Source organism: Mixophyes fleayi, chromosome 1 (genome assembly GCF_038048845.1).
Source record: "Mixophyes fleayi isolate aMixFle1 chromosome 1, aMixFle1.hap1, whole genome shotgun sequence".
Lineage (NCBI taxonomy): Eukaryota > Metazoa > Chordata > Amphibia > Anura > Limnodynastidae > Mixophyes > Mixophyes fleayi.
Window position 1 is genome coordinate 119,623,600 of NC_134402.1, and position 12,376 is coordinate 119,635,975.

The window sequence follows — 12,376 nt, forward strand, 5'->3', positions numbered from 1 at the left end:
TTTGTCTGCCTTGTATGTCCCTGTTTTATGTATGTACTGTTTTCCCTACTGTACGGCGCAGCAGAGCACTGTGGTGCCTTACAAATCTACGATAATAATAATAATAGAATATACCTGGCTGTTTGTTAGTGTAACACAGTGGTTTCCAAACTGTGCACAACAGCTCCCTGGGGTGCAGCGGCCAGGGCCAGTGGTAACAAATGCTGGGACTACTCAGTAATCATTTTGGCTTAGATGTGCCTTGAAAATATTATGGAGATCCTAGGAGTGCCTTGAACTGAGGAAGTTTGGGATCCATTGGTGTAACTTTAGAGATGGGGTGATTTTAAGTGAGTGCACTGCAATGTCTTCTAGAATCTTGTTCCTGTCAGTTTAAACTCAATTGCAAAAGTGAAGCTAGGAAAAGGCTAGTATGGAGTATAGAGTTATTACATTTACCAAAGGCCTTTCAGTGTTCATCATGGCCCACATCTAGGGGTAGATTTACTAAAGGGTGGGTTGATAAAACCGCCAGTTTTCGGCAGCTTTAAAACCACCACATTTACTAAAGCCCAAGCAGCCAGTAAACTGCCTAAATGCAAGTTTAAAAAAGCACCACATTACAAATTGCCATGACGATTTTTAAGATGATCAAAATACAAACAGCCAGATTTACTAAGCTGCTGTTTCACAAACCATCGGGAAAACCGCCGGCAAAACAGCCAGAAAAAAAACATAAAATCAGGCACCAATGACTTATGAACTATGGGGCAATCATTATTTATTGATTATTGGACAAAATTAATTCATAATTAACCTATGGGGACACATTTTATTTTTCATTATTATAACGGGACAATATTATTGCATTATTATATTATCCGAGCAATATGAATATATAATTATATTAAGGCGAAAGTAATATTTGATTGCTAAAGGGGTCAATAATTCTACGACTTTTAGTAAATCTACCCCCATTGACTAGTCTAAAATCATCTCATGGTGTGAAGGATTGTACTCCTTCATCCAATGTTACTGCAGTTGACATATCACTATACGGATGAACATTCAAACATCACACAGTAGACTAGAGGACGCTTTCTGTAACACAAGTAACCTCAATATCTATACTGCACTAATCCTGGAGTGCCCAGCCAGAGGTACTGTATATGCAAAACCGTTTAAACCAGAAAAACAAGAATACAAACAGTCTGAAAACGAAGAGTAAACCAGTGTACTTATACAAGCAAGTCAATATATATTCCAAAGGTTATGAGGTAAACGTATTAAACAGTGCTTGTATCAAAATGACCATTTTCTGCAATTTTGATGCCCATATTAAAAATTAAAATTTTATTAAAGACAAAAAAATAGCAAGTTTTCAGAATCACATGCAGATGGCTCTGTAGTCAACAGACAAAAATGCAGGCTACAGAAAGTCCCAATATCAGAGCAGGAGATAAACCTAAATCAGCAGATGGAGTGCAGCGAAATGTCCCAGTATACTTATCAGTTGTGTATAACAAAGTCCAGAGTACCCAAATTATTCTGAGACAGACCCAGAACAGCCTCAGAATACTCAGAACAGGTCACAATAAACTGGTCTTGACTGGCCTTATTTGTGAGTCTCTGTTTATTTTATTTATTTATATTAGAAGGTACCAGTAACCAAAATGTACAGTATTCTATTTGCTTATTACATCATGCATTGTACGCTATATAAAGGTTACCCTACTATTTTCCATAGGAAGAAACAACACCCAGGGATCACTTAGGGCAATGGTTCACAATTTAAGGATTTCATTTTAAGCACTGCTGGGTAAATTAGTGGTTAAATCATTAGGTATCAGAATCAATGAACAAGCTCCTAATTAACATAAATGTACGCAAAGAGGGGTGTTCTCAAAACATACACTGGTAGCAGCCCATGACAAACATGTGGCAAATTACGGTAATTAAAGTGCTGTAGGAAATGGATTTTTGAAGAACTGCTTAATGGGAAGGCATCAGATTATAAGAGAAGAACTGCTGATAGATGGTTTCTTAAGTAATAATATTTGTATGGCATTTAACTAGAATACAATGTATATAAGTCTTAAGGCTAGACGATTGGCCTGTGGGTCACTCCCATATCCACAGCCCCCATTCCCTCTAATAACCTCTTGACGGCACTGTTTTACATGCAAGCAGATGACATTCGCAGCCAATACAATACCACTTTAGCATCAAAAGTGGAGGTGCATTTTGAAATTTGTGATTTGATGTATAATATGAAAAGCTTAGATGAGATATGGAATAGACTAGAAGACCCATAGCCTGAGTAAAGCCTAATTACCATGTATAGATATTAACACAAATACCATTTTTAAGAAAATGAGTTACAAAACTGTGCCCCATCCTCTCTCACTTTACCTCCTGCTGTTTTGCCATACATATAATATTACTATGCTGTTGGTATGGTGGGCTGATGTAATGTCACTATAATCTTATATGATTATTCTACCAGCAATCACAGCTCAAAAATACAGTAGATGGTGTAGCAAAAAGCTACTTAGAAGTGTAGTAAGCATGCTCTTATCAGTACATGGGATGATTACACTCTCTTACATGAATATGTAAGAATATTAATACCTGTCCAGATAAAAGCTTGTATCATTGAACTTAATAAAGACAAGTAAAAGAACTATGGAAGAACCCACAGATCTGTAGTAAAAAATAAATTCAGCATAGGTTATATTTTATATGTTGTTTGTTAAGATAGGCACAAGACAGGTGCACTTTAACAGAGAGAAAAGAAAAGCAAAATGCTTTAAGGCAGCTGTTATTTAATCAAACACGTACGGTACTTCATCAAAAAAATGCTTACAGGTAGTTTCTATCAAACACATAGACAGTGCATGGGTAAAGTTTTATTGTGTATGGAAAGCTCTTCTTCTGGGTAACTTTTTAAGGCTTAAAAATATCAAAACAAAAAATGATGTGCCAGTTTTGTATTTCAAAATATACAAACCTTCATAGTCCCAAAGTCCATGGAATGGCTCTCCAGCTGCACCAGGGGGTGCAGGAGGGTCATCGAAGAATGGAGCAGTAACATCCATCTGCAGCCCTCCACGTGCTGGTTTCAGACAGATAGTCACTGGGTCATGTGATATAGGTGTGCTGTTCCATTCATGTTCAATTTTAAATTCCATCTAAACAGAGAACAACAGAATCAAACGAAGGGTAGTGGCATGCTGGCATTTTCTGCACTGAGCGTACAGTTAGCATATGTTTCAAACTGATTATAATCTTTAAAGGGAAAAAGGCTAGATACAAATAAGATAAGTGTTCTAGAATGTTACAGCCTATACCAGAGAAAACAAATACTACTTGAAAACAATGCACAGCTCTTAATGCAGTGGCTTTATATGTACCTGTCAATCAATCTAACAGGGATTTAGCCAGGAATACCTGTCTTAAAGGCTACTGCAATTGTACTGTACCTGCCCCCTAGGTGAAAGTGGTGAATCAGAATTCATGTTAGAAACAACAACATGTCAAGTTGTTTGCAGCTGCTATTGCTTGTGATATTGATTCACACATATAGTAACAGATAGCAGGAAATGTGTCAGCAAATAACACTGCATGTGATTTGGCTGACAGCTGTGTGCTAGCATACACAGTGTTAAGATCTAACATTACTGAGGGACACCACCAATACTCTCCTGTCATTCAAGTATAAAATAAATAGTGAACATCACAAGGTAACAGATGGAAAATTGTATTGTGCCATAAACGTCCATTAAAATTGTTTTTAAAGAGACAATATAATTAACCAGACTTATACCTTAAAAATGGTTTATCGTGCACTCCTTGCTGCATATATATATATTAGAGATGGGCGGGTCCGGTTCCCCAAGAACCGAACCCACCCGAACTTTGGGTATCCGAGTACCGAGCTGAGTAGCTTGGTACTCTCCCGCCCGCTCTGAATCAAAATCGAAGCCGAACGTCATTGTGAAGTCGTCGGGGCTCGGTTCTCACGATAATTCAAGATTATAAATACCTGCCTCCACAGCAATTCATCGCCATTTGACAGAGGGAGAGAGCAGGGTGTAGTCACAGGCTGATTAGAGCAGGGACAGAGAATACAATATTCTTATTCCAATTGCTGTAACAAAAATCGCTAGAGAAGAGAGGAGGATAGAGGTTTATTTTATTTTTGTAATATTTGGCACTCCCCAGTGCTTTTAGGGTGTCCCCCATAATTGTGCATAAATATTTCTGGCTGTCAAAAGTCATATCTGTCAGCAGTATCTACCAAATAATTTTTAGCACTCCTCAGTGCTTTTGGGGTGTCCCCCATAATTGTGCATAAATATTTCTGGCTGTCAAAAGTCATATCTGTCAGCAGTATCTACCAAATAATTTTTAGCACTCCTCAGTGCTTTTGGGGTGTCCCCCATAATTGTGCATAAATATTTCTGGCTCTCAAAAGTCATATCTGTCAGCAGTATCTACCAAATAATTTTGAATGGATTCAAAGCAGTCCACATTTGATCAGAATGAGCAACCAGGTTCTGTCACCAGTCCTGATGTTAGTGTTCCCAGTACGTCATCTGGCCAAGGCGTTGTTAAACTGCAGAGTGTTTCGAAATCAGTTGAAGCGAAAAAGAAGTGTTACTGAGCAAAAGTTAAGTGCCGATAAAAAAAAAAAATTGCCAACATGCCATTCTACACACACAGTGGCAAAGAGAGAATGAGGCCTTCAACTTTGGCTATTAGTGGCAGATCCCAAAAAGTTACCGAGCCTACAGTTGGTGCACAACTACTGTTACGCGTCAAAGCCGAGCTGCAAGATAACAGTAAGGCATTAGAGGATAAGGTTTGCTCTGATTCACAAATGACAGCAATCCCTGTGGAGAGTCCATCCAACAGTGGGATGTCTAATCGTGAGCATTCTGCTGATGTGTGCCTTAATAGCCCGAGTGTAGCCGGTGATAGCCAAATTGAGGATGCCACTTTGGAATTAGAAGAGGATGAGGGGGAGATTTGTGTAGGCGACGAGGGCGCTAATGAGGATGTTGATGAGGATGAGGTTGTTTGTGTAAGTCCTGCACCAGTGGCAGCAGTTCTGGCACGTGACAAGAAAAAGGCCATTGTCATGCCTAGGCATAAAACAAAAAAATCCACTTCTTATGTGTGGAATTATTTCTACCCAAATCCAGACAACAATTTTATAGCCATTTGTAGTGTATGTCAAGCCACAGTCAGTCGAGGGAGGGACCTTAACCATCTTGGAACCTCGTCTATGTTACGCCATTTAACGAGAGTTCATGGCAAAGTGTTGGGAAAAGCTGAAATACAAGCACTCCATCATCAGCTAAGACCCTCCGCTCACCGACATCCCGACGGCTACAAAATACACCCACCACACCATCCTCATCAATATCTTCAGTAGCGCTCGGAGTTAGCCCGGCATCCCACTTAAGGCTGGATGACTCCTGCACTATTATTGATTCCTCTGAGGAAAGCGTTGGTCCCACTGCTGCTGCTGTTGCTGGGGGCGAATCGTCATCCCAGAGGCAGGTCAAGAAAATGAGCAGTCCTACATTTCAGCAATTAACTGTGAAACAATCATTTGCGAGGGGAAGCAAATATGACAGCAGTCACCCAGTCGCCAAGCGAATCACAGATACCATGGCTGCAATGTTAGTGTTAGATCTGCGTCCAATCTCCACAATAAACGCAGCTGGTTTTTCACAGTTAATTGAGGTTTTGTGTCCGCGTTACAGAATTCCATCGCGACACCATTTCTCCCGTAAAGCTATTCCACAACTATACCAAAAAGTGTGTAAAAATGTAGAGATTGCGCTGAAAAATGCCATTCTGCCCACTGTCCACTTAACCACAGATATGTGGACAAGTGGAAGTGGTCAAACCAAAGACTATATGACTGTGACAGCCCACTGGGTTGGTCATTCACCTTCACCAGCAGGAACAGCAGCAGCATGTACACCACTACGTAACATTTGTCACAGGCAGGCCACTCTTTGTATCACCGGCTTCACTAACAGGCATACGGCTGACAATTTGTTACGCAAACTGAGAGATGTGATTGATGCATGGCTTATACCACTCAGACTCTCCCCAGGGTATGTCATTTCTGATAACGCCAACAATATAGTGCGAGCATTACAGCTGGGTGATTTCCAACATATTCCCTGTTTTGCTCACACCATCAACTTGGTGGTGCAGAGCTTCCTACAAAATAACCGTGAGGTGCAGGAGATGCTTTTGGTGGCCCGTAAAATTTCAGGCCATTTCAGGCATTCAGCCACAGCATGTAGGAGATTACAGCAGCTCCAAGAGCAGTTTAACTTGCCCTGCCACCAACTTAAGCAAGAGGTGGTAACTAGGTGGAATTCCACCCTGTACATGCTTCAGAGGATGGAGGAACAGCGCAAAGCCATCCAAGCATATTGCACAAGCCATGACATTGGGAAAGGAGGGGGGATGTATTTCACTCTTGCACAGTGGGGAATCCTTTCAGTCCTGTGCAAGGTGCTGAAACCATTTGAAGTTGTGACGTGTGAGGTGAGTGCAGACTCTGCTAGTTTGAGCCAAGTCATTCCTTTAATTAGACTATTGAAAAAGCAGCTTGAGAAAATGAAGGAGGAGCTGAATGCAAGCAATTCAGCAAAGTATGTTGGCCTTGTCGATCAAGTACTTAATTCGCTTCACAATGATCCTCGAGTTATTAAGATCTTGAACTCAGATCAGTACGTTTTGGCCACTGTTCTTGATCCAAGGTTTAAAACCTACATTGAGTCTTTACTTGTAAATGAGCGAGATGTGAACTTTTGCAAAGAGCTATTGCTCAGCAAGTTGGCCGCTGAACTGGGCCTCGGCTTGACAACGTGTCCTCCTTCCCTTTCTCAAGCTGCTGTTGCTCGTAAAAAATTTAATTTCCCAAAAAGAAGCAGGGAAGACGCAGGGAGCAGACCAGAAAAATTTCACATCTGGGCTGGTTTGAAGAATTTTTCAAAAAAATGTGTCACTTTGCCCATAACTCCATCCAATACGAGTATAAACATGCAAAGGATGGTGGAGGATTACTTTTTTAAGAGGTAGTTGATATGGAAATGTCAGACAGTCCCTTTCCTTACTGGGAAAAAAAGCAGGCCATTTGGAAACCCATGTACAAACTTGCTTTGCAATACCTAAGCTGCCCACCCTCCAGTGTGTACTCTGAACGAGTGTTCAGCACAGCAGGGAACTTAGTCAGTGATCGCCGTAGAAGGTTACTTCCTAAAAATGTGGAGAAAATGATGTTTCTAAAAATGAACTACATCTTCCACGAGGAAGGCCTTCACCATCCAAGACATCCAAGCACTGACTGTTCTCTAATGGCGGATTCAAGCGGCGATGAATTGATAGTCTGTGATGATGACGTACACACTGATGAGGGTGAGGATGAAGCTGAAGATGATGACGATAACATCTTTTTAAAACTTTCTATGTAAGTGTAGGGTGCAATCTACCCCAAAGAGGAAAGGGACTTGTGGCATTTCCATATCACGTACCATCTTGAAAGGCTGCTGTTTGGGCAATTTCTCCTTAAGGGTAGGGTGTCATAGACAGTGACCCCAAACTGCCTTTGTCGATTTCTCTTAATATTGTACAGTCTATAACGGCTGAATTTTTTGTATTTTATATAAGTGGAGGGGAGCCTAGAGAGACAGAAACCAAACTGGCTTTCTCCATTTAAATTAATATTGTACAGTCTATAACGGCTGAATTTTTTTGTATTTTCGACAAGTGCAGGGGGGCCTATAGAGCCAGAAACCAAACTGGCTTTGTCCATTTCAATTAATATTGTACAGTCTATAACGGCTGAATTTTTTGTTTTTTTAAACAAGTGGAGGGGGGCCTATAGAGACAGAAAGCAAACTGCCTTTTTCCATTTCTTTACATATTTAACTATAAGTGTAGGGTGTAATATACATCCAAAGACGATGGCTGCATTGCCAATATGCATAGTTGGAGAGGAAGACAATCTGTTTTGTGTGTAGAATAAATGAAGGCCTACCAACGAAGAATTAAACTGTTTTTTGGATGATTTATTACTTCTACAATTAGATAACTTATCTCTTAAACAGTTGGAGCACTAAATTGGGTTATTTTAGGCCCAAAAACATTGATTTTCCAACAAAATAGCAAAACAAAACCAAACAAAACCAAAACCCGCAATGGCGGTTTTGCAAAACCAAAACCAAAACCAAAACACGACGGTAATCCAGATCCAAAACCAAAACACGGGGGTCAGTGACCATCTCTAATATATATGCACAAATATTTCAATTTCTAACACATGCTTTACTCAAAATTTATTTTATCACGTCCAGCGATAATTTTGCCACAATTCCATGGTCATCTATGCCTGATATAACCATTAGAATAGGTTTAAAAAAATGGAAATTCTTACTCCTATTAATAAATGTAAATCTTTGGCTCAAGACCAAATTGTAGAAGCCTGCTAATAACACCAATAATAAAAGGATCATTTAAACATTTTTACAATATCAGCTTCTTTCCTGAGAAGGTCAACGACACGTGCAAATTACCACCCAATATTTCTGTGTAACTTATTATTTTACTATTATTATCTGTTATTTATAAGGAGCTACAAGAGGTCTACACATTGGTGGTTTGAACAAATGACAAAATTAAATAATTATGAAAATATATACAACAAAATTACATAATTTCATAGTTACATAAATTCAAGAGAGTGTAGGTAGAAGTGAGGTTGTACATGTTGGGGGAGAGGAGTGGCTTTGGGCTTTTGTAAATGTGTTGATGAGTTTGAACTGATTCTGTAGTATTCTTATAGGGAGCCAGTGTAGTGAGTGGCAGAAGTATATGTAAAGGGAGACAGTTTGGTCAGGGAAGGAGAAGGTTGTGATGGGAGAAAGAAGCAAGACCAGAGAGGAGGAAAAGATGGAAGGGTCGAGTGTATCATGGTTGCACAAGATGTTGGTCAGAGAGAGTTGTTGAAGTCAGAGACAGAGCTTGGAAAAGACCAAGTCAAGAGAATGGCCACTGTTGTGGAAGGGGGAGGAGTTCCATTGAGAGAGACCAAATGAGGACAACAGGAAGAGAAGATTGGTGGGGTTGATGTGATTGTCAATTGAGATGTTGAAGTCTCCCAGGATGAGGGGGAGAAGGTGGAGGAGAGGAAGTGTTGGGAGTCAGACAGAGACGTTATCAAATAATTGGGAGACTGGATCAGGAGGACAGTAGATGATGGCAACAAAAAGGCAAACAGGTTAGGGTGAAATGGAGTGGATGTCGAAGAAGGAAAGACATGGATCAAGGGGAGTGACCCAGAAGGTTCAGCAGTGATACAATAGGGCCACCAGCTTACCGGCCTCTAGGACTGGGGTTGTGGGAGAAGTAAAGGCCCCTTTCACAGAAAACATAATCTTTTATACTGCATAACCTACTGTCTCTATGCCTTATGGAAGCTTTTAAGCAATATGATTCTCTCACTAATCAAGCCAGAATCCCTATACACTAAGAAATGTTCTATTCTCCAAGTGCAAAGCAAATTTCCCCATTCATGTTAAAAGTAGAGATGCTCAGGCTCGGTTTCCCGAGAGCCGAATACATCCGAACTTAGCAGATTCGAGTACCGGCTCGGGCACTTTCGCGCAAAGAATTGAAAACGAGGCAATACGTCATTGTTACATTGTCGGATCTTGGGAGCTTTGGATTCTATATGTACGGCCCTTCATGGAGGGACACAGAAGGGGAAGCACAGTTTTTGTCAGTCTCTAGTGCAGCTGGGCAGCGTCATAGGTAGAAAAGAAAGGGGAGGGGTAGCAGTGTTCTTGAAAGTCTCCAGTGACATTCAGGAGAGCTCCATTGCTAAATGTCATTGCTTAAATACAAATAATAGGTCTGGCAGGCTTGGTCTTCTAAATCTGCAGTCACATTGTACTGTGTTATCAAAATTGATTCACAGCAGTACACAGAAGACCAGGAGCACCAAGCAGCTGCTGGCACCAGTCAAGATTATCGTAATCCCTCTACATCATCTGCTAAAGCCTATGTTAAAGTACATCGTGTTTTTAAGTCAGGGAAACAAAAATGTAAAAAAAACACCCTTTAATTTGGGCAAGAAAAAAAAGACCTCTAATCCAGGAAAAGTTATCTGCAGAAAAAAATAAAATTGCCAACATGCCATTCTACACATGCAGTGGCAAGGAAAGAATGAGTGCTAGTTCTGCAACTGTCACTGAGGCATCACGAGTTGCCACTAGATACGGTTCAGCCAGCGATGTGATTTAAGGCGGTGCAGCCAGAGTCACCACTTGTTACGGCATCAGTCAGAGTTACCACTTGGTGCTGTCCGGTCCGAGGCTTTTCTCAGTGCTGTTCATTAAAACGGCTTCTCTCAGTGCTGTTTGGTCTGATGCTTCTCCCAGTGTTGTGCCGTCCGAGGCTTCTCACAGTGTTGTCCCGTCTGTGGCGTCTCCCAGTGCTGTCCGGTCCGAGGCTTCTCCCAGTGCTGTCCGGTCCGAGGCTTCTCCCAGTGCTGTCCGGTCCGAAGCATGTCTCTGGAGCAGATTGGAGTGGGAGAGCAGATAGTGAAGTAGGCTTTAGGGACTGCGCCCTTACTGAAGCAGGCTGTGGTGGCAGCGCCTTCTCAGAAGCAGGCCGTAGCTCAGAAACAGTGGCGATTCGGAACTGGAGGCGGGGGCTTGCGACTCGGAAGTGGAGGCGGCGGCTTGCGACTCGGTAGTGGAGGCGGCGGCTGGCGACTCGGAACTGGAGGCGGCGGCAGGTGACTCAAAACTGGAGGGGGCAGCTCGCGACTTGGAACTGGATGGCACCTCAGAACTGGAGGCAGAGGCTGGCGCCACGGAACAGGATGGGATCTCGGAACTGGAGGCAGAGGCTGGCGACTCGGAACTGGGGGCAGCGGCTGGCGACTCGGAACTGGATGGCACCTCAGAACTGGAGGCAGAGGCTGGCGCCATGGAACAGGATGGGATCTCGGAACTGGAGGCAGAGACTGGCACCTCAGGACAAGCCACAGGAGCTGGCACTTCTGTACAGGTGACAGGAGCTGGCACCTCTGGACTGTGGGACAAAACTGGCACCTCTGGACTGGCGGCCTGAACTGGCGCCTCAGGACAGGCGGCCGGAACTGGCGGGCTAGGCCTTATCCCAGGGAGCAGAAGAGGCTGTAATGTGGGAACGGGAAATGAAGTGCAAACAAATCCAGACTGAGGAGAGGAATAAACAGAAGACAGTTCTGTAGGCTGTTGTGGTCTGCGAAGAGGACAGTCTTGTAAAAGTGTATATTACTGGCACAATAGAGACATAATTTATTAGTTCTTCTGTGCCGCCGCTCCTCTTCGGACAGATGGGGGCGTGGACCACCTGTGAACCTGGAGTTTGCTACACCATAGTTCTTGGTAAACAGTAAATTTGTTGTAGCTCTATTAAGAGATGATGTTTGCACTGATTCAGCAGCAGAGAAGGTTGGATGAGACAAATAAACAGCAACAGAACTGGGATAGACAGTCTCCAGAGTGGGTCCATAAGCAAGGCAGAAAATTAGGCCAATTGAGAGCGTAGTAAAATTATGTCTACTTGTAGAATCTGTAACAATGGTAGTTCATTAATTTGTGAGGCAGACATGTTGCAAGAGGATACAAATGAAAAACAATTGCAGAAAGAGTCCCAGGAGAAAATCTGAAACAGGATGTTTCACACGGCTCCAAAGCTGTCTTTTTGGCTCGTCATACTGTCACTCTTCAAAGCAAATCATAGCAATGGAGCCCAGGATGTGATAAAGCATAAAGTTGTTTATTGCTCAGAAAATATAGGTAAATGGAACCCAATATAGATGAAAGTGCACAGTGAATACTGCAGACGCAGGTAGAATGGAAGGTAGAGAGATATCCGGAATAGTTGTGTAGTAGCAGGATGTGGAGTCCGAGAGCACAGAAGCAGCAGGGAGAACAAACCATAAGGAAGGCAAAGAAATAAAAATGACCAGCAAGGTATACTGGGAGCGGCAGATATAAGTAGAGAGACACCCAGGTGAGAGATCATTGGTGCAACAAGTTAACCCCTAGTGATGAAAGGAAAGGCACAATAGCAGCACCTCTGGTGAACAGAGACACTGCAGATAATACATAAATGCACAAGTCCAAGGTCCAAGACGCAGGAGCTGCCAATGCAAGCAGCATGCAATGCAGAAGATTGCAGGCAGATCCTGACAAGATTAAAGAAGATTTCTCACTCTAAGATAAGGGAATCTGGTCTTAATGTAGAATTGAGGGGCTAATAATGATGCAAGAAGGAATGATTGATGATTGGGGTTAAAGATGGTGAAGGA

The 12,376-nt window shown here is 42.2% G+C and overlaps 1 protein-coding gene across 4 annotated transcripts in view; it reads right to left on the minus strand.

Moving 5' to 3' along the window:
* C1H4orf33 (chromosome 1 C4orf33 homolog) overlaps positions 1–12,376 on the minus strand; it is a 120,304-nt gene that overhangs the window by 96,623 nt on the left and 11,305 nt on the right. For all 4 annotated transcript variants that reach the window (XM_075199856.1, XM_075199845.1, XM_075199867.1 and 1 more), the window contains exon 2: positions 2,990–3,170. In XM_075199856.1, coding sequence (XP_075055957.1) covers positions 2,990–3,170 — 181 coding nt within the window. The remainder of the gene's footprint in view (positions 1–2,989; positions 3,171–12,376) is intronic.